Source organism: Carcharodon carcharias, chromosome 15, assembly GCF_017639515.1.
Source record: "Carcharodon carcharias isolate sCarCar2 chromosome 15, sCarCar2.pri, whole genome shotgun sequence".
Lineage (NCBI taxonomy): Eukaryota > Metazoa > Chordata > Chondrichthyes > Lamniformes > Lamnidae > Carcharodon > Carcharodon carcharias.
Genome location: NC_054481.1, coordinates 105,397,459 through 105,420,902, shown reverse-complemented (window position 1 = coordinate 105,420,902; position 23,444 = coordinate 105,397,459). Strand labels below are relative to the sequence as shown.

General features: G+C 38.7%; 2 protein-coding genes across 12 annotated transcripts in view; one reads left to right on the top strand and one right to left on the bottom strand.

Moving 5' to 3' along the window:
• Positions 1-11,107, bottom strand: part of bcl2l16 (BCL2 like 16) — a 51,984-nt gene extending 40,877 nt beyond the window's left edge. For 4 of the 5 annotated variants that reach the window (XR_005945387.1, XR_005945391.1, XR_005945389.1 and 1 more), the window contains exon 1: positions 9,809-10,666. The gene's annotated coding sequence lies outside the window, so the exon portion shown is untranslated. Of the gene's footprint in view, positions 1-9,808; positions 10,667-11,036 lie in introns of those variants that run through there. The other variant, XR_005945390.1, reaches the window with a different exon arrangement.
• Positions 10,917-23,444, top strand: part of spen (spen family transcriptional repressor) — an 88,500-nt gene continuing 75,972 nt past the window's right edge. For all 7 annotated transcript variants that reach the window (XM_041207245.1, XM_041207240.1, XM_041207238.1 and 4 more), the window contains exon 1: positions 10,917-11,215. In XM_041207245.1, coding sequence (XP_041063179.1) covers positions 11,133-11,215 — 83 coding nt within the window. In that variant the 5' untranslated portion in view covers positions 10,917-11,132. The remainder of the gene's footprint in view (positions 11,216-23,444) is intronic.

The window sequence follows — 23,444 nt, the reverse complement described above, 5'->3', positions numbered from 1 at the left end:
GGCGCCACACTTTAGAAAGATGTCAAGGCCTTATACAAGGTCCAGAGGAGATTTACTGGAATGGCACAAAGCACAAAAAGGTTCTAGAGAGACTGGGATTGCTCGAAGGAAAGCAAGAGGAAATGTAATCAGTATCCAAAATCACGAAGGGAACTGATACAGTAGGAACACCATTCCCAGTTGTAGAAGGGTTGGTAAACAAAGGACACAGATTTAAGGTAATTGGCCAAAGAAACATACTACATAGAAAATAGAAGCAGTAGGCCATTCAGCCCCTCAAGCCTGCTCCACCATTAAACTAGATCATGGCTGATCATTTACTTCTACACCATTTTCCGCATTATCCCCATATCCCTTGATGTCTTTAATATCTAGAAATTTATCAATCTGTCTTGAACATACTCAATGGCTGAACTTCCACAGCCCTCTGGGACAGAGAATTCCAAAGAGTCATCACCCTGAGTGAAGCAATTCCTCCCCATCTCTGTCCCAAATGGCCTACCTCTTATTCTGATCCTGTGGTACTGGTTATACACTTCCCAGCCAGGGAAAATATCCTTCCAGCATCTACCCTGTCGAGCCCTGTATGAATCTTGTATGCTTCAATGAGGTCACCTCTCATTCTTCTAAACTCTAGAGAATACAGGTACAGTCTCCTCAATCTATCCTCATAGGACAATATTGCCATCCCAGGAATCAGTCTGGTGAACCTTCATCGCACTCTCTCTACAGCAAGTATATTCTTCCTTACGTAAGGCACCCAAAACTGTACAAAATCAATGTATTTGGCAAATAAAGATCAATGGAGAGGACTTCAAAGCTGTAATTTAATCAATGAGTGCTAATGTCAAACTGCCAAAATGAAGCTCAACCTGATTTAATGTCTGAACTAACTAAACTACAAAAGATAGTTACAGAGACATATGACGTTTTAACTGACTTTTACTTCAAATACCTTGAGCTTGCATACTTGGAAGGAAGGTACAAGGCTGTAAAGGATTCATATGACAGCAAACCACAACTATCTGGATTCTTGGCTAATGGGTCTCTAGATTTTAAAAAAATGTACATATATGATATACACATAATACACAGACACACACATTAACCTATACTTTCAGACATCACAGCAATAGGAGTGGTGCCCACTCAAGCAAGCATTTACGAAAAGAAAACTCAAATTAAGGTATTAAGAATGTGGTCTTCTTTATCATTTTTTCAGTGAGAACACAGGATGCATAAATACTGCTGAGTGCTGAAACTCATCAGTTACAATATGGAAAGCAGTTTAGACCACGTTAACAAGGTCAACTCCGACATTACATCAACAAAATGAAATTCCATATAGTCATGAGCATAAAACCAGATGATCGGTTTGCCCTTCCCTTCTATCCGGAGGGTGTTAATTTAGGCCTGGGTATGGTTCCATTGGTGCTGACAGCTCTCCAATACCTCACCTAAAGTCACTGATCATGCAGAAACCTATGCAGCAAGTCTGGCAAGCTAACTACCTTTGAGGAGTATTAAAACTAAATCTAATCCCATCCTCACATGACACACACTTTCCCACACAGTTAGGTCATTGGATAGTAATCAAGAGCAACCAGGCCTGGGTGATTTACTTCCTTACCTTTCTCCAGGCATGGTCAGAGATTATCACTTGTGAATAATGTGGAGACTTTAAAACAATGAACTGTTTCCAGATACTTTCCAGCCTTTGTTCCATTAAATAGTAGCAACATTAATAAGCTATTAAAGAAGCACTTCAACTTTACACCAAATTACAAAAGACATACTGTATTTTTTATTAAAGAATTAAGAAAATTAATGTGGAATCAAAAGTAGAACTTCACCTTTACAACAAGTAGACTTGCAACTCATTCATATTCTAGTCATGCTGTAAACTAATACTTACCCATCTCCTTGGAAGCATGGCTATTGCTGGCAAGTTAATTCATTTTCACCTCAAAGGGGCAAGGGGAAAAAAAATACCCAGCGAGTCATTATGATTGGGAGTGCATAGCCTGAAAGGCTGGTGGAGCAGATTCAATAACTTTCAAAGGGAATTGGATAAATACTTGAAGGAGAACCATTTGCAGGGCTTTGGGAAAAAAGTGTGGAACTAATTGGATAGCTCTTTCAAAGAGTAGGCAAGGTATGATGGGTTGAATGGCCTGCTGTGTTGTATTCTATTAAATGCAAATACATTCAGCAGTCTTTGTATCTCAGCTGTTTCCTTTTGCCATGACCCGTCCCACACAAGCATATGGTTACAAATTCTAAGAACTAACCACATGAATTTTTTTACTTTGTGATTTTTGGTGTTAAAACATTTTAATTCAAATTTATGAATCTTTGCAATTCACATCCCCATTTCCCAAGAAGACTGACATTATGCACAACTTCAGATTCAGTCTGAGTATATCAGATGATACAGACCTTCCTCAAAATATATTTTAACTACTTCTCACCATGACTAATGTTTTAAGTTTTCAGAGCTGGCAGAAATTTGGATTAGAAACAGGGACCCAACATAATATGTGTGTTTGATTACAAAGCCAATCATATGTCACTTGATACCACATGATAAGCATGTCTCTGAAAGCACTAGTTATCTCATCTCCATTTAAAACATATACTGTGTGATTCAGCGAAACAAACCAAAAAAAAGTACACTATATTGAATCATACCGCACAGGATTATTTAAATTTAATTCCTGGTCTATGCCAAGTAGGTTAAGTGGAACTAGGGTGGCAATAGCATAATTTACTTGGGACAAAGAAAAAAATTAGTCAGCAGTCCCAAATACTCCCCAGCAATCCTAGCTGCCAGATGCTCAACATTTACAATTGCTGAGGACTGTATTGGGTGTGCTACATAGCCAAGATGGTTGGATATCCTGCTAATACTTATCCATAGATGAAGAATTCACACATGGCCAAGGTATTGGAAGGCTGTGAAACTACACCACAGCATTGAGGGCAAAAAAATAAAAAGGGGAGAACATGACTAATTGTTGCTGCCAGTTTTCACTAAACTGTGCAAATAAGCTGCAGCAGTTCCTTCATTTTTATCTCATTATCCACCCCAAAACCCTTATGACCTCCACTCATACTGACTTCTCAAAATAGAAAAGCATACTTGTAGTAGAAGTTGAATACTACACAGCTAGTTATAATGTATCCCACATGCAAGGGACAATACTGGTGTTGACGTTTTGAGTCCTCATGACCCTTCAACAGAACTGTTCTGTTGAAGGGAAGGGTCATGAGGACTTAAAATGTCAACTCTTTTTCTTCTCCGCCGATGCTGCCAGACCTGCTGAGTTTTCCCAGGTAATTCTGTTTTTGTTTTGGATTTCCAGCATCCGCAGTTTTTTGTTTTTATCTATGGACTATACTGGTTACGATTCCTCACGTAAGTAGTGACGTTATATATAGCTATACAATGTAAAGCAGTTACAGAAAAGTATATACAAGCAAAATACAGTAAATAATTACACACAAGCCATATCAAAGTTTATTCTTCATAAAGAATGCTGTACAATAGGTGCCAAGTTCAATTCTCAAAGCTGAAGCGAGTTGGATTTTAGTTTGGCTAGTCTGGATTTTGCTACAAATGGCTTCAGTACTCCTTAGGGTGGAGGGGAGGGGGTGGAAATATCAGTGTGACTTGTTGGAAAACAAGCTTTTGTGGAGGTTAGCAGGAAAATTCATACAGTTGAATGGCCTGCCACTACTGAGAACAGTGTTCCAGCAACAGTCAGCATCTTCAGCACAAATGATTGGGAACAGGGACAAGGAGGTTTGAATATCAAAGAAACGGATAGAAAACATCGCTGAAGCACTTCTATCCCTTGCTTTTTCAAAAATATAAAATCTGCACAATATATGCTGAGAAACCCAACCAAACCAGAACACCACTGCATGCAATATAAGCAACTGATGCAATATAAGCAACTGCTTAAAGAACAGCATGAAAGGATGTTTCCTCTTGTGGGAGAATCTAGAACTAGGGATCATCGTTTAAAAATGAAGGGTCTTCCATTAAAGACCGAGGAGGAGAATTTTTTTCTGAGGGTCGTAAGTCTTTGGAACACGTCTTCAAAAGTCAGTGAAAGCAGAGTCTTTAAATATTTTTAAGGCAGAACTAGATAGATTCTTGATAAGCAAGGGGGTGAAAAGTTCTCAGGGGCAGGTGAGAATGTGGAGTTGAGGTTATAATCAAATCAGCTATGACCTTATTGAATGGATTGAGGCGGCTTGAGGGGCCAAATGGCCTACTTCTGCTCCTAGGTCATATATTTGTATGTTATATTTGTACTAAGACAACCTATTCTGTATCACACTGCCAAACTGATACATCTTAAATAAAAATGAAGGCACAATAATACAAACGTTACTTATTAGTTTCAAACAAACCAGAGATCTTTTACATCTTTGAAAATTCTCTTATCCAGAGCTTCACTACAATATATCAGCAGAGCAAACCAACAACCTCAAACAGCACAGTACCACATTCACCATCTTTGTAGCACAGATGGATGGTAGTGATTCCAACAAGAACTTATCTTCTGACAGGTAGATAAAAATAGCCCAAAAAGAGATTACCATCGGACAGTTTTGAAACACCCAAAATTTCCCTGTGCAACACCTATTCTTCTCCACCCAGGGCCTTAAGGTGAGAATTCATGCTGGGAAACAGCACCATAAACAATGGGTCCTCCAGTAAATTCTATGTGACTATTCTTCACGTGAACCTAGGCTGTCAGAACACTTCCCCTCCCTAGCCTAGAAGTACCAAGGTTAATTGTTACTTCGAGCTGCTATTCAAGCAGTGATCAATTTAGCATAGACTGTGGATCAAACCCAAGATCTTTCAACATTTGGGCCTCTCAGTTGCACCCATGTATTTTCCAGCTGAGATTTAAAAATGCACTATTGCCTAATTTAATCGAATTACAGCAGTAAGTACCCCACAAGCTAGCCATCATACATTAGAAATATTGACAGACACTATTTAGCACATTTCTCATTATTTTACAATTAAATGCAATAGACAAAGTTTTTTTTAAAAAATTTGCAAACTGTAGTTAAAATGACATTAGGAATAAAGTTTGCAAATACATATTGAAAAGGCACATCTTCAGAATTAAGCTTAGATCTCTGGCAACTTATAGTTGCTTTCATGTAAAATGTGTCCTTTTAGCATTCTTCAGTTTACAAAATTGAGAAGTGATTCATTTTGGTAGGAAGAACATGGTGGGACAATATAAAGGATACAACTCTCAAGGGGGTGCAGGAACAAAGTGACCTGGGTGTACGTGTACATAAATCATTCAGATTGGCAGGACAGGTTTAGAGAGCATTTAATAAAGCATATAATATCCTGGGCTTTATTAATAGGGACATAGAATACAAAAGCAAGGAGGTTATGTTGAATTTGTATTACTCAGTAGTTTGACCTCAGCTAGAGTATTGCATTCAGTTCTGGATGCCTCACTTCAGGAAGGATGTGAAGACATTAGACAGGGTGCAGAAGAGATTCATGAGAATGGTTTCGGTGATGAGGAACTTCAGTTATGAAGATAGATTGGAGAAGTTAAGGCTGTTTTCCTTAGAGAAAGGTGGCTCAGAAGAGATACGATAGAGGTATTCAAAATCCTGAGGGTCTGCACAGGGTAGGTAGGGAGAAACTGTTCTCACACATGAAAGGATCAAGAACCAGAGGGCACAAATTTAAAGTAATTGGTAAAAGAGGCAAAAAAGTGATAAGGAGAAACTTATTACTCAGCCAGTGGTTTAGAAGGCACTGCCTGGGTGTGATGGAGGCAGGTTCAATTGAAACATTCAAAAGAATGTTAAACTATTGTCTGAAAAGAAAAAATTTGCACGGTTAAGGGGGAAGGCAGGGAAATGGTACCAGGTGAATCGCTCATTTGGAGCCAGTGTAGGCATGGTGGGCCAACCGACCTCCTTCTACACCATTACAATTCTGTAATGTGAAATTTTAAAGCAAATAAAATCTTGCATAAAAAAGCTCAGTTGTGGTTCAGCTGGTAACACACACCTCTAAATCGGAAGGTTCTAAGTTCAAGTCGCACTCCAGGTTTTGTCCACCAAAAGAAAAACTCACAGTCAGTCCAGTTCTGAGGGAGTGTTACATTATTGGAGGTGCCATCTTCTGGCCGAGACACTAAACAGAGACCCCATCTGGCCCCTCAGGTTTTATTTGGCATTATTTTGAAGAGCAGGGGAATTATTCCTGGCCAATATGTATCCCTCAGTCAACTTTGCAAAAACAGATTGTTAATTATCACATTGCTATTTGTGCAAGCTTACTACACACACATTGGCTGCTGAGGTGCCTACAACATTGACTACACTTCAGGAGTATTTCATTGGCTGTAATATGTTTTGAGATTTCCAGTGATTGTGAAAGAGTTTTTTTATTTTTCAAATTATCTTCCTTGTTTCAAAAGCATCTGATAGACACTCCCAACGAAGTTACCACTCAAGTCTTATCAAGACATTCACATGAACAAATGCTCCAAAGCACAGATGTTTCCAAATACTGTACATGTTTTGAATAGGATCCCAGGGGCCCACAGGATAATCCTATATGAATTCTGTTGCTGTAAATTGAGATGACTGCATACTAATATAGATTATGGCTTTTGGGTTCATTTCTCTCTTGCCCTTTTGGACCAGAAGAACTTCCCTAAGCAGATTTAAATTAAAAGCAATACCACTCAGGTGTACAAATCATTAGCACATCAATTTTTAAAAGTACTTTGGCACTTGATTCAAATGGAAAATGCATGACAAAGTAAAGATGGTTCAGAAACCTGGGCAGCTGCTGAGTTATTATAATTCATCTTAGTATCCTTGTGTCATTGAAAAAAAATAGCCTAAATGCTTGCTAACCGACCACCTGCTAGAAACAACATGTGCATGGATGTCAAGATCAAGTGAAGCACTCCAGGACTGCATGGTAATCTGACACTCAAAAGAATGGCCAGTTTGGCAAGTATTGGAAGGTTGTCAGCACTTAAAAAGCACCGTGGCAAAGTCATTGCTTTCAGAAAAGTAAATGGTACTTGAGAAGCATTTTAATTTCCTGAGATGTTCATTTTCACAAATGGATAACAGTAGTTTCATGAACTCCACATGCCCTCAGAGCAAGTGGTGAAAATCAATGTTTGCGAAATAATTCCCATCCTTGCATATGAATAAGGCAGATATAGGCGGGGTGAAAAGAAATCCACTTAATCTGGGGTTATCTGGGTTTGTCTGACTATCAGTCTCCTACTACACTTACAGACTTCATTTTGAATAAATTTAATAACATATAACCCTGTAGAAGTAGCAGACTGAAAATTAAAAGGCAGTCAATATCAGAGAAATGCACAAATATGCAAAATGACGTATAGGAAACAACCCAGTTATAGTACTGCACTTATGTTGTAGCTCTATGTGTTTCTGATGGGTCAAGTCCTTTTAAGGCTGCTGCACACGAAGGATTTCCTCAACAGTTTTAAGCACTGTTAATTTTTAGTGTGTTTCTTTAAATCACTCTCAAAACTTTAATCCACCAAGCCAAGTTATCCTGCTGCCAAAACACTGGGCCGGTTGGCTGCCTCCAGTCTTCCTTCAATGTCTCTTGCACCTGGTTCCAAGTAACATCAAGCATGTTTTTTCAAATTGGACTCTCATCAGATCAGAAACTAAACAAGAGTTGAATGCATTTTTCCCCATTTGTGATTCTGAGCGTCAGTCTTACCACTCCTTTCTTCTTCCTGCCCTGAACTGGCATTTTCAAGAATCTGATGACGTTTAGCTAAAAGCCTTAAGTTATTTAGTGAGCATAATGCTACTTAAGACACAATATATCCATCTTTGAAATTATTCCAATGTCTGAAGAATGATGGACATTGTTCTACGTTGCAATGGGTTCCTGCGGTGACAATTTTAATAATCTGTGCAACCTGGAAGAGAATGGCATGTTCTCAAGAGCTCTGGAGTTCAAGGTAATGTGACCCAATTTTGGGTCACGCAATAATCAAGGGAATCTCAGAATGAGGTATGAATAATTTTTAGTAGGATACTCTCAAAGGTTTTACACATACCATATGCAAAATACAATGCAGAGCTTTGTGTAGTAATTAAATGTTTATATGTTGCACACAACTGTAGTGAAGAACAAACTGAAAGCCAGTTATGACTAAGTACACAGTTTCCGCAACACAAGAAAGTTGCTGGGAAACACTGGATCTATTACAAAACATTACCTAGCGTATACCCAAGTGCACTATGAAGCTAAACTGCAGTTGTGTATGAAAGGCATAATCGCAAGCCTACAATCCAAGAGACTATACATATACCATTTTGTTCTTTGAATTCTATAAATTACTTGCTTTGGTGGCTTCTGAAAGATATTCCAGCATAATACCCTGTAGAACAGCATGCAGAATAAAAGACATTACCAATGGATAGATAACACCAAAGGTACAACAGAAATGCTGTCAAAACAAGAGGTGCAAAATTACAGTTACAGGAGTTCTACAGGCTATGACAGTGGATAGACAAAAATACCTTAAAAAGCATAGGGCTTGCCACATAACAGGATGGTTACTCTCAATTTTGCATTACCATTTCAGTGAAAGGCCTTACAAGGCATCACCAAATAGTTTAAGAAAATAGGCTTAATGAAAACAATTACTCCCTTAGCTCTCAAAATATTTGCCTTGGCATATGAAAACTTTTTTTCTTCTCCCCTCCAAACAGCTCTTTACTGATAAATGCTGAGAAGCAAAAGCAGTTCAAAAGGGATTCCATCAACCCAGTGCTCTCTGCGCTTTCTGAAAATACCCATGATTATTTTTATGGCCACGAAATACCATATTAATTAGATCACAATCCTCCATTGATAACGGTTCAAGAATAATTCATTATCCATTAAGAAAATGAAAAATTAAATTCAAAGTTCTAAGAAGAGGAGTTTGAGATGCAGATTTCCGCACTAATCAGGATGTAGAATGACCCTAGTTACCAGCGCAGCCTTTATGTAATCAGTGAATAAACATACTGGGCGGATACCAAGAGACAAAGAGCAATCTTGAGAACATATCCATATCACGAGTGTTGCTTTCATAATTCATAACGTAATTACAGGCATTTAAAAGCCAAGCTAAAGAGTCCTCCACTTTTAACATGTCTTCTCAATCTTGGCATCCTGGACCATGGGTGTTGGCCTTAGGTTTCACAACTCGAGAACTGAGTTTAATCCCCTCCTGTTAGTAAACCCTTAACTGATAAACGGTAAATCTTGATCAAATATAATCCATTTGATCAAGGGTTAACCTTTTTGTGATTTGATGATAATTTCCAGCATACCAAAATACATTTTACACTCAGAACACAAAATTTTACAAAATTGGGTCTCTTGAAATACTGGTCTTTCTGCAATTACCAGGATTTGGTTATTGCATCACATTCACCACCTTTGACAAATCAACTGGATTAAATCATGATTTGCAGTTTCAAACATTTAAGAAAAATATGGCCCCTGTCCAAATACAGAGCTGCTCACCAGAAACACCGAGCCATACAAACATTTTTTTACATAAATTTCTGGAATCGTTTGTGTATTAAAGACTCAAATTTACAACAAGAATGTGAAAAACATGTGATCGGTCAGGCTATGTGGGTACTTTATGACTGCAGATGTATGTTTGAATGGTGACGTAGATACTTTAATGCAAGATTTAATAAAAAATTAGATTTCTCTCCTTTCTGAAACACTTACTGTACAGTGGCATCACTAACCAAACTGTTGCTCTGTCCCCAGAGAACTCCTTCCTTCTCTCCAATCTGATATAAATTTAACATATCCTACTATTTTAAGCGAGCTTGTATCAGTTCATCTGTATAGGTTGCACGTAAAGCCAGTTTTATTTAGCGCTATTATTAAACGAAATAGCATCTTCCAAGAAAGACCAGATTTTTTAGATCGCATGGGCTATTAATTGCTTGTTATTCCTCTATTTTAAGCCACAAGGTAGTCTACATCTCTGGTATTCCAGCAGTGTGTATACGCAGCACTCCCTGTTAGGGCAGATTACTGCTTGCCACAAAATGGCGGACTCTCCAGAACTTTCCATCACCTTAAAATGGCGCCAGAGTGGAAAAGGAGAGGGGGAGGGGAGCAAAGACAGGGACAAAGAGGGCTGAGAATGGTGGAATGACGATATTCCTGTAAGAAAACCCCATTCTGAACGAACACACAGCAGCTTTCTGATAAGAAAAAGTTATTGGTAACAAGTTTTTTGAAAGTTGTATTTCCTCATATCGGTCATTTCGGCGTTCAAGCCATCTAAAATCTTCCCATATCGTTCATAATATCCAAAATTTAGTATTAGTCGAAGGAAGCACTTAGAGACAGGTTAAACAGATCTATTCTTTAAATAAAATAGTGGAAATTCCTGGATTTGCGCTTTCTCAGATTCCTCTCTATTCATTGTGCTCCTGCACCGACAGCAGCTTTTCGAGAACTTTCCTCCCAGTCACTGTAGTAAGCTAAATACCAACTCAGCACGGTTGCGCACAAAACACTCCCAGCCACTTTCTGCGCACGCGTGTTACTCCTCCCAGCTTCTGCTGCGGTCTGGACCCTTGTGCAGCACAGCATGCCGCATTTTCCGCGCATGCGTAGACTGCACGATTCGCCCGGGGAGTGGAGAAATGCTCATCGGATGTTACGCAAGCGCAGTTAGGGTTGCTCCTTTCGGCTTGGGAGGGGGAGGGGGAGCAAGGCGAGGATTCCTCCGCGCGTGCGTGCTGCAGCGGAGAGCCGAGGCGACCCGGTGTTTCGTGGCGCTTGCGCGCCCGCGGCGACGGATCCCGCGCGTGCGCAATGTAGTTCAATTTCGGGTCTGGGGACGAACTGTTAGCGTCTCGAGGAAAAAAACCGCGTCAGGTCGGGCGGCGCGAGCCAGCGAGAGTGTGTGTGCGTTAGCCTAATGGTGGGATTTTACCTCAAGGATTAACCTGGGCCGGGCCAACAGGAGCCACCGCTACCGCAAAACCGGACTTTCACTCACACAGAAAAGGAGCCCTATGACTCGCTAAGGATGGTACGAGAAACCAGGCATCTCTGGGTGGGGAATTTGCCGGAAAATGTGCGCGAAGATAAGATTATCGAGCATTTTAAACGGTAAGTTTGGACCGCGCCGTGTGTGGTAAACGCTCCTGAGTGGTATTATTGTATGGGCCCGGCCTCGAGGCCCGCCAGGGTAAACTGAAACCGGAGAAAGTGCCGGCTTCTTGCTGCAGCTGTGTGAGTGAGATCGCGCACACACACACACACACAAGCTGCTGGTTAAGTTCACATCCCTCATTCCGTAAAAGGGGTCACTGGCTGTCTTACAGTATTCCTATTGTTGTGTGGCATTGCTACGATCTCGGGTCGATCTGCTCAAATATCCTTTCTGATGCCACCTAACAGCTTTTAATCGCTCAGGAGCGAAGGAAGATCGTTTACTTAAAGAAAGGGAAATGAAACACAAAACACATTTTCCGATTTTTGTTCTTGCCTGTGACTTAGCTAAATTTGATTGTGGGAATCTTGTGCATGTTTTTAAAACTATTGCATATTACAATTTTTTCAAACGCAAAGTTTACAACTGTTTAATGTTAATGTTGTAAATATTGGTGGTTTTGCAAACTGCAGCCCCAGGAGAGAGAAAGATGTGAAGATCTGACTGTTTTAAGACACATGGGAGCTGTAATGGAGGACAGGGGCTGTCTGTGGGAAACAGCGCTGGGGGAGGGGAATACAACACATTCACTGATAGCAAAGGTCCAAACTGGCGCTCATCTGCGATCAGATAATGCTTGGCCTTGTACAGAGGAAAAAAATACAGCCATAAGAAAGACTTCAGTTAGCAGGGCAATTTATACATCATATCATTTAAAGCAATTAACGAAGGAAACGACTTCTTGTAGCTTTAAAATGTGCTTCAGTTTCCCCGAGATGTTCTGAATTTCAGGTATAGCTGCTGAATTTTGCACCAGTTTATTTATATCTTAGACAGGAAGCAGTGATCCGAGGTGCAATCAAAGCATCGTGTAGTGAACGGATGATATTTGAAAAATGTATCTGGTTTATTGTATAAATCATAATTTAAATGGTGAAAGGAAGTTACTGAGTTTGCAAATGTTTGTAATGGAAGATAAACATTTTTTTAAAGTGAGGTATTGATGCAAAAAGGAAATGATAAAATAGGGATACTGAGCGTAGCGTGTGGTGCTCAGCGTGAGTAAAATGGCGGATTCGTTCTCAGCATCAAGCCTCACGTTTGGCATTTCAAGCATGCACTTGTACCTACCCGTCAAAGGATGTGTAACGCAACCTGATTTACCATATCTCGTATTTCTAATCGCTTAAAAGAGTATTAACTGTCCTACAGATTCTTGTGATTGCAAAATACTAATCGATAAGTTGGTTTGAAAAACAGATCAATATACTTGAATGTTTTTTATTTGAAGTTTTGCCTTGCATTTTTAAATATAAAGGCATGGCAGAACTGATGGAACATTTATCGTAACTCTTGAAGCTCGATCTTTTAAGGATTCTTTTAAACACTGAGAAAAGCCCAAATTATTTTCTCGGAGAAGCACACAAACAGATCTTTATAAATTCCCAGACGTGTTAGGAATTTGACTTGGAGTTCTTTCACCATATTAGATATATCTGGTTTTGAACGTTACATGTTGGGTTGGTCAATGGATAATTAAAAATCAGAGAAAGGGACTAAACACAATTGACCTAATCTGGGGAATACAGTAACATTTCTGTCTCGTGTCTAAAATGATGTCACTGTATTAAAAAATCATTACACTTTGGATCTTTTACACTTTGTTCCATAAAAATTTAATAAAGCGTTTGTAAAAAGGCACAAATGTATTGTTGTAGCACCTCTGTTTCAGATCCTTTGCAACTTATTTAAAATTGCATTTCAGGAATAAAGTTGATAATAGATTCAATATTTGGAAGTCATACTATTTTGTTCAAATTAACACATGTTAACACAAGTAATGTAGAGAATCAGTATATTTTGGGTCACCTTCCATGTTTGGATAAAGGCTTTTATTGAGGGACTCCTATCTTTTAGGTTGGGTGTTGGAGTTGCCTAGTTACTGTTGCTTGGTGATTTGTGAAAAAAAGCTGTTAAGTTGTCAGTGTCTGAAGTAAGATCTCGTTTACATTTGGTGAAAGTCCTGTATAAATTGTGCATTTATGCCTATGGTATGCTTGTTCAGACTATGCCTATTCAGAAGAAAAACTTCTGTGCTCGTGTCCTAATAGCAAGCATCCTTGTCTTATTGATACACATTTTATGATAAGATTTTCTAAATTGTTTTTATGTGTATTGCAGTTGTCCAGTAATATACATGGCATCAAAACGCTAATATTTAAACGTATGTAATGTATGATAACAAATTTAACATTACTTTGGCAAATTTATCCGAGTAATAAGGGAGAAAAACAAGAGCATGTCTGGAAATGCTGAAAGATTATTTTTTGTAATCCAACCAGATATAAATGGAAAATTCAGTTACGACTCTTTAAGGAGGGAAAATATGTTTGCACTATTAGCATCTTCTTAAACAGGATTGTGACTATTTAGAAAAAACTGTTAATATAAACATTTTAATATATTTTTATAACTGCCATGGTGGTTACAAGAATTATTGAGAGTGATTTGCGGTTGGTAGAATCTAGTGTCTGTTGCTATATTTAATTATAGAAGAGGACTGTATTTCTGTTATACCAGTTTGAAATGCAAATAAACCAGTTCCCACCCCTCCCCCACCAGAGAACGAGAGAGAAACGCAAAGGGGAGGGTGCAGTAGGTTTCAGATAGAAATGATCTGGAACATTGTTTTACTTCAAGGAAAAAGTTCAAATAAACTTAATAGATTGTGAAACAAAGGTCGTGGGTAATTCAACTGGTGCTACAATGTTCAGAATGTATTTAGTGCTTTTCATTGTGTTTTAGGCTGGCCTATTTTGTAACATTGAGGGAGGGTTGTTAGGAAATCATTGGCATACCTCGACCCTCGATGTTAAATGGTGTTAGGACGATGCCTTTTTCTTTTGTTGTGTGCGCTTTACATTGTCCAGAGGTAGGACATTGTAACTAGATCCTTCAGCAGCAAGGGTCGGGTTCCTTCTGTAAGGCAAAAGGAAGGAGAAATATGGCGTAGGCATTTAAAATTACTTAAATTTGCTTGCCTACATACTGTCATTTTTGTGCAAGAAAACAGCAGTCGGAGGCTGTGGGTAGGGCGTGCCTTCCTTGTGGTCTGTGTTTTATTTTGTTGAAGTAAGCCTGTTTAAATGAAAATAGTTAAACATGACTCAATTGCACTATCAGTCTAAGGGGAGGAATTTGAAACTATACAGTAAAATGGTGCTAATTGACTAGTGGAAATCACTGTTTCATGATCAGGATTTGAATTTTGATAACTTTGCATTCATGGCAAAACACATTGTGTAATAAACAGGTGACACTAGTTAGCCCACCATTTTTTACATACAAAACTTATTTTCTTAGTACATAAACTGCCTGTCCATTCTGATTATTAACACTAATTGTTTACAGTGATGTGGGAAAATTAAATTGGACCAGAAATGCACCAAATTTGACATCTGTAAACTGAATTTTGCATGCCAAATTGGTCTCGGCTTCATGGGATCAGATCAGAAGCGGATAGACACAAATAGTACCAGGAATGCAGCTGTCACATCTTTCCTATACCCTCTGTTGCAAAGCTTGTAAAACCTTATCTTCCCTTACCCTCTCCACCCTCATCCCCAAGGAAGTTGCACACACTATTTAAAAAGAAATTATAATTGGGACAGCCTTTCTGATAACCAGTTGTATAAATGGAGCAATTGCACACAGTAATAGATTCATAGATAGATTGTGAAAATAGTTTCATTGTAACGTAATGACATTTTTGTCTTAAATTGTATCTACATAGCAACACCCTGACTGAAACTGAAGCCAGATTCAAATTGGATGTTTTCCATCTCTGTGATAGCAGCTATTAACTTCTTCAGAGTGATCGTTAGCAACATTTGGTCACCAGATGTGAGCCAATAAAAATTAATTTGGCATCCGCTGTCATTTTATATGTATTTCTAATCCCTGTGCATATTTCAGTTGTGCTACAATCAAGGAAACTATTCATAGGATAGTGAAATGACAAATTTGGCATTGGCATTGCATGGCTAACAGTCAAAAGATGAATAATGAACCCTGACCCTTTTGTCCAAATGTGCTGGCTCCAAACAACCAGTTGAAGTTTATTGGCATAATAGGCAACAAAGGTGCCAGCTGCTCCTGGCTGCCATGTCTGAGTGACAGAGTTGCTGGTTTCATATACATGGGAAATATCTCCTAGCAGAATGCAAAAGCACCACTCTTGCTGACATTCAAATAATCTATTCCCAGTCATCATGAAAAATTCAGGCATTTAAAATTTTATATTATTTATATTGTATGCAACCCTTAGAGTCGGGGCCCTGTCATAGTGTTTAGCACAGACTCTGGATTCAACCGACTCAATGGATTCAAGTCCCATTGTAGACCCTGAGACAACAACTTGGATCATCACCTCAATTGACTATTGAGGGAGAGTGTTGCTACATTTTGATATGTTAAACTGAAGACCTCTCTGTATGATTGATGTAATTTTTTGGAAAATAAAAGCAGGGTGTTCTCAGTACCAATATTACCAAACAGATTAACTAGTCGTTTATGGTGTTGCTGTTTCCGGGATGTTGTTAGCCTACTTTACAATGGTGACTATATTTAAGTAGTAATTCATTGGCTGTGAAGCACTTTTGGGCATCCAGGGGGCATCAAATGTGTAAATACAAGTTCTTTATTAGATAACATTCTGTTAATGATCGTAGAGAACTACCTCTATTAGGTGAAAAATGTTTACAGCTGTTTTGTGGCTGAAAAGTTTTTTGAAAAAAGTTCAGCTTTTGGAGTATTTTTCTCAAATAGTAAGAATGAAGGCAACACAAGTATTGTGTTTTAATCTTCAAGGAGCAGGATTATGATAATTTTATGTACACTATAATTTTTTGTGTACTAAAACAATCCTCCCTAATCCACTGGATTTGACAGAATTCCATTTTGGTTATCTTTTGTAACAAATACAGTGCAATTAAGGATAAAGGAATGTATGCTCAAAATATTGATCAGGAATTTTACCTCTTTAATTTGCTTATTCCTCTTCTTACAGAAGTGGATTGCTACCTCATCCTAATTGGTCAATCTTCATTTTTGATCCTGGATTTTAAGTTTTGGCAGGCTGTTTTCACAGAATCACACAGTGCAGAAGAAGCCCTTCAGCCCACTGAGCCTGCACTGACACGTGAGAAACACCTGACGTACCTACCTAATCCCATTTACCAGCACTTGGCCCATAGCCTTGAATGTTATGACGTGCCAAGTGCTCATCCAGGTACTTTTTAGAGGATGTGAGGCAACCCGTCTCCACCACCCTCCCAGCCAGCGTGTTCTAGACCTCACCACCCTCTGGGTAAAAAAGTTTTTCATCACATCCCCCCTAAACCTCCTACCCCTCACCTTAAACTTGTGCCCCCTCGTGACTGACCCTTCAACTAAGGGAACAGCTGCTCCCTATCCACCCCGTCCATGCCCCTCATAATCTTGTACACCTTGATCAGGTCGCCCATCAGTCTTCTCTACTCCAACGAAAACAACCCAAGTCTATCCAATCTCTCTTCATAACTTAAATGTTTCATCCCAGGCAACATCCTGGTGAATCTCCTTTGCACCCCCTCCAGTGCAATCATATCCTTCCTATAATGTGGCAACCAGAACTGCACACAGTACTCCAGCTGTGGCCTCACCAAGGTTCTATACAACTCCAACATGACCTCCCTACTTCGTAATCTATGCCTCGATTGATAAAGGCAAGTGTCCCATATGCTTTTTTCACCACCCCACTTACATGCCCCTCCGCTTTCAGAGATCTATGGACACATACGCCAAGGCCCCTTTGTTCCTCAGAACTTCCTAGTGTCATGCTGTTCATGGAATGCTTCCTTGTCAAATTACTCCTTCCAAAGTGTATCACCTCACATTTTTCAGGGTTAAATTCCATCTGCCACTTATCTGTCCATTTGACCATCCTGTCTATATCTTCCTGTAGCCCAAGACACTCAACCTCACTGTTAACCACCCGGCCAATCTTTGTGTCATCTGCAAACTTACTAATCCTACCCTCCACATAGTCATCTATGTCGTTTATATAAATGACAAATAATAGGGGACCCATATATTGGAAGACATCATAACTTAGTCAAATTCTGCCCCTCCTTGTCTGATGTTCACACATTGCTTTTGTAAACAGGGTAGCGTCTATAGCAATTAGAATAGGGAATCCTAGCAGTTTCACCTTCTCTCCTGCACACCTTCCACCCAGCTCAAATGTATTGAGACCAATGTACTACCAGGCTGAGATCAACACCAACCATGGAATGAACTTGGGATCTTTTGGATAAGTTTTATATTGGGCAGTGTATTTACTAATTTAAGCATTGGAGGACTAAAAGATCATTTTTTTTGCACTGACTTTTAGGACAAATTTGGATACATCTGTCAACGTATTAGGAATCTCAGAATAAGAAAACACCTTCAGTAACATTCATGTCAAAGGGCCTGGTTATCATTGACGTGTCCAGTATCGCAGTGCTTTGAGGTGCTGGGTGAAACAACTACTTGCATTTCAGAAGCACTTTTAAAATAATATTTCGGATAATTTAAAAGTGCTTCACATGAGCATTATTAAACAAAATTTGACACCGGGCCACATGATGAGATATTAGGGCATGTGACCAAACACTTGGTAAATGCAAAGGTTTTAAGAAGTGTCTTAAAAGAGGAAGGCGGGCTAGGGAAGTATGTAAAATTTGGGGTCTAGGCAGCTGAAGGCACGGCTGTCAGTGGTGGAGCAATTAAAATTGGAGACGTGCAAGATGCCAGAATGCAATTTGATACAAATCATATTTCTCTCAAGGATGGTTCTTGCAAGCTATCTGCCTATTTAGAATAAGTATATTGTTGTTTACCATTTATGAGAAATAACTAGCAACAATGATGAGAAACCGCTGGTTTTAATCCTACACTTAAAAGAGTTGGCTAGTTTTACACAATGAAAAATGATTTTTCATGTGTCCTTTTATACATGTCAAGGGTCTGATATTCTCTCCAATTAGGAAAATAGTTAGATTTTAAATAGGGCAAGAACAAGAATTGTTATTAATTTAGCCTGAGTGAATCAGACCTTGCACTTTGTAACTGAAACACCATTGTTTTTCTCGGGCCCTTTTTATAGAGCATATAAATAATTGAGATGTTGGATACAATACTTATCTGATGACGGATTGAACAATGCAGTCATGAGTGTGTTTTGATGTTGGGTCTGCCTATTGAATAAATGCACACAGATGAGAAACATCATTTTAAAATGTTGAAAGTTGACAAATAAAAGTGTAGATGTGGAATAGTAGTGCAGTTGCTTCGAATTTATGGATTTAACTTGTTTCATGAAGATCAGTTCAGATGGCAGCTGCTGTTTTAACTAATGAGTCTTTTGGATATTAGGCCTAAATTGCTAATGGCTGCACAGCGTAAATAACCAAATTCCATGTATACTGAAAAAGATAACCGGATATCTGCAAATGTTTGGTATTTCAAGTATTGAGCAATTCCCAACAGACAAAAATGTCGTTTTCTGCTAATTGTAATCTGGTTGTGCTCTACTTGCCTATGTATATGGTTGAATTATTATGGTTCCTGTGGTTACTAAATTGTTTGGGAACTTGAGTCAAAAGCATTTGGCACAACAGCAGGACACTAGTAAAAGATTTTTTTCACTTCCAGTCTCCCAGGTAATTGAGAATCCCCTATGCTTAGCCTAATAGTGAATATTTATCTTCTGATTTGTCCGTTTAAATACCTAATCAAATTCTCAGCATGGTGCAGATAACGTTGCATTTTTAAATGGATCATATAAAACATATTAGAAAAACATTTTATATACTCTGCAGTTAGAGTCTGAAATGCACTGCCTGAGAGGCAGATTCAGTCATGGTTTTCAAAAGGGAATTGGATAAGCAGCTGAAGAGAGAATTTGCAGGGAAAAGGCAGGGGAGGGGTCTAGCTGAGTTGCTCTTGCAGAGAGCTGGCATGGACAAGACGTGCCAAATGGCCTCTTTCTGTACTGTAATCATTCTATGATTCATTTGACTGCTGTTCTCTGTATCTACCCTATTGAATTGCTTTATCATTTTAAACATCTCAATTAGATAATTCTGCCTGCTTCTAAAATCAAGAAAATATGATGCAGCTTTATAGAACCTGTTGTCATAATTTAACTTTTTGAACACAGGAATCATTTTGATGAATCTATGCCAATGACCCTCATCTCTGTCCCTCCAATCTGGTCTCTTGTACATTAATCGCTCCACTGTTGGGGACCTTGCCTTCAGCTGCTTAGGTCCTAAACTTCTCTACCACTCTTCCTTCTTTAAGATGTTCCTTGAAGCCTACCTCTTCGAGAAAGCTTTTGTTGTCTTCCCTAATATTGTCTTATGGTGCTCGGTGTCAGATTTTGTTTGGTAATGCTCCTGTGAAGTGCCATGGGATGTTTTGTTATATTATAGCATCATATAAATGTAAGGTGTTGTTGCATCATCCCTCTCCAACAACCAATATGTTTTTCCTGAGGTGTGGTGCCCAAAGCTGAATGCAGTGCTCCAGATGGGCCATGACTTCCACTCTGTACAAGTGCAGCATCACTTCCTCACTTATGAATTCCAATTCTACTTCGATAAAAGCCAATGTTTCATTAACCTTTTTGATTACTACTTGTATCTGTGCACTAGGTTTTAGTGATTTTTTTTTACTGGGATATCTAAACCCCAGCTGGTCTGTCATGATTAAGAAAATACTCTGATTTGTCGTTCTCAGATCCAAAATGGATGAGCTCTCCATATTGAATTCCACCTGCTGTATGTTTTGCCCACTCACGTAGTCTATCTTTACTGTTACGACTTCCTATTCCCATCAATATAATTTACTGTGGCTCCTAACTTAGTCTAAATGTGTTGAGTTTCTTGACTGTTGATGCAGCTGCATTCATCCAGACTGGAAAGTATATTATGAGACTCTTGATTTGTGCCTTGTAAATTTTGGAAATGCTTTTTAAAGTTGGGAAGTGAGTCATTTGCCACAGAATACCCAGCTTCTGACCTGTTCTTGTAACTAGTATTACATGGTTGTCTAGTTAAGTTCCTGGTCAGTGGTGATCCTCAAGTGGTGGTAGATTTGGGGATCTATCATGCTACTGAATCTCAAGGCAGGGTAGAAGGACTTGGTGTCTTGTTAGGGATGGCCGTCAGTTGGTATTTATGTGGGGTGAATGTTACTTGCCACTTGTCAGCGCAGTTGCCCTTATTATAATGTTGTGTTACAGATCACTCACCGAGTCCCAAGTTGTTGTGGAAACTTGCACTTTTAGATGCATATTGTAGTCTGGAGCTATGGATAGTGATGAGAGCAGCTCCAACTTTCCTTCCATCACATGGCTGACCAGGAATCTTTCCCGCACTTACCACCTGCCATTGGCTTGTGTTGGAAGGATTTGCAGGTTGATAATCAACCTGTCTGGCTGCACTATGAACACACCTTCCTTGACCATTGAGTCCTTGAGGTGAGATGCAGAAGTTTCTGACTCAGAGGCAGCAATGCTACCCATTGCGCCAGAATACCTCCCTTCCATATTATGAAGAGTCATTAGTTCATTGCCAACTTTTCCCAGTGTGTTCATGCTGATCTTGTGCTTTTAGTAAATTCACAGTTTTCTGTCTCAGGTGCGCTTAATATTTAAATTGAAAGTAATAAAAAAATTACTACTGCAGAATACTGTGGATGCTGGAAATCTGAAATTAAAACAGAAAATGCTGGAAATACTCAGGTCTGACAGTATCTGGAGAAACAGTTAACACATTTTTTAAAAATGTGTTTTATGCTACAATCTGCTATTCTGAGATGCATTTGACATTGTAACATTAAATCTCAAAATCCAGCAAGCAGATTAGTGCACAAAGGGGATTTAGCCTCTTTGGGCCATTCAACTTTATGAGCAGATTATGTAAAACATACAGCTTCTTTGAAAGCAGAATGGTTGTGTTTAAGAAAAAATCTTAACCTGCAATTTTTAAAAACAATATTTTGTAGGTTGACTAATATTTGTGGTGTTCTTGGTTAGTACTTGGGTAACTTTATCCTGCAGATATCTTAACTAGATAACCTTTAGTAGATTTGTATTCTTTCACTTGATCTGTTTAACTCAGCATGTTATACTACATTAAAAATCATGGAGTAAAATTCAACAAAGATGCCACTAGTGAATGTAACCACCTGAATATAATGTAAATATTGTGTCATGCAAACAAAACTGCAAGTTGATAGTATTTAGAGTGTTTCAGTATATTTAAGATAAACCCACTTTGAAGCATTTAATGTTTCAAATGCATTGAAAATGGAGCTATATCACAACTAGAAAAACTGAAACCTCAGTTATTTGTTCATTCTGGTTCTGAATGTCTCTGATTAATTTTGCAACTCAATAGTTTACACAAATTAACAAGGAGAAGCGTGGGTTAATAAGGGGCATCCTGGATGGATTTGTTGTTGGGAAGTTGTGTCTAACTAACCTAATTTTAGTTCTTTGATGTAACAGAGGGTTGATCAAAAAAAGTGAAATAGATGTACTATAAGGAACATTCTAATATCCTGCAATCTATTCAACTGACCACTGCTGGACATTGTAATATTGGTTGTTTTGGAATCTGAATTCAAAACAGTTAGTGTATCCTGTGATACATTTGCTGTAACATCAAAGGATACCAAAGTAATCTATGTTCCTAGATAATCTTGATTTATAAACTTACTAAGAATAATCTTAGGATAGAAAATACTATGTATAAATATTACAGGTATCCTTTTATTAAAAACAAGCGTAATCCATGATCTGCAACTTCTTTAAATAATAAGGGTATTATTATTGAGGTTGTGTGTAAAGTTTTAGAACATTTTTTTAATAATCATGCAATTAACCCTGTGTCCTACTTAGTTTGTTATATGTATTTGCTCTGTCACAATAATTATGCAACTTTTCACAACCTTTAGGCTATTTAAAAATGCTAAGTAGTTCCTGTGATGGCTCAGTTGGTGGAATAAGGGTGTGACGGAACAAAACAGATTTTACTACTTTTTTGCTTTTACAACAGATTTTATTTCTGGTCAGGTTGAATTAGTTAATCTCAACCGGACCAGCAGTTGGGGTGCTACAATTGGTTTCTGACTAGTATTGGGAAAATCAGTTCCTGTTTGATTTCTATTCAGTAACTATCATCAAGTGTTTGCATGTGAATGTACAGTTAGGATAGAATTATATATTAGTTGTGACTGAATATAAAGCTAATACTCACCGTCTTGAGTTTTCACACAATTATGTCTACTGTGGGGTGGTAATAAAGGGTTCCAGGAGCATATACTCTGACATGGTCAGCATTTTCAATAATGGAAGAAAGGAGAAAGTAAATGCGGTGATTGTAGAACAGATTTAGTACATTTAATGGAACTGGTAAACATTCTGCTTGAGCGCACAGTCATGGTTTGCCATCTCTTTCGGGAAGAGGTTTGGTTGGCAGCAAGCAACACTTGGGGTGGGAATGAGCCTTGAGAGAATTCATTTGATAATGCTTAAATTGCTGCTGTTGCTTGAATGCCCTGGCTGCCTCTGCTTTTAGATGAGTAAGGGAAACTGCAAATATTTTTAGCAGAAAGGAGAAGAGAAATATGGTTCAGTATTTGGAATAGCACAGTTGTTCAATGGTGCTGTATCTTTTCATTTTGGTGTTCTTTAAGAGATGTTGGTATTTTGAACAAGTTCGAGTTCAACTTGGTATTGATATGAGGGTAAAGGATATTGCCAAATGGCAATATTCAACAGGCAGGAAGGACAAAATATAATTTAAAAAATTACTAGACATCAGTCTAGAGATTAACAGAAGCATTGGTGAACAGCAATTCAGACAAAATAAATAAGGCCAGATATAAAGCATCTCAAGTGGATGAAGGGTGAGTTCACTGCCAATATAACAGGGCAATCCAATAATTAGCTCAGCAGGGATGGGGGGAGTGGCAGAAAGGGTCCATTGTCTTGCTTAGTAGGGGAGGGGCAGGCTCTTCATGTTCATCACATGACCATGGCTCGTCAGTTTTTTTCTGCCATTTCTGTACAGCCTCTGCTGCGGTATCTTT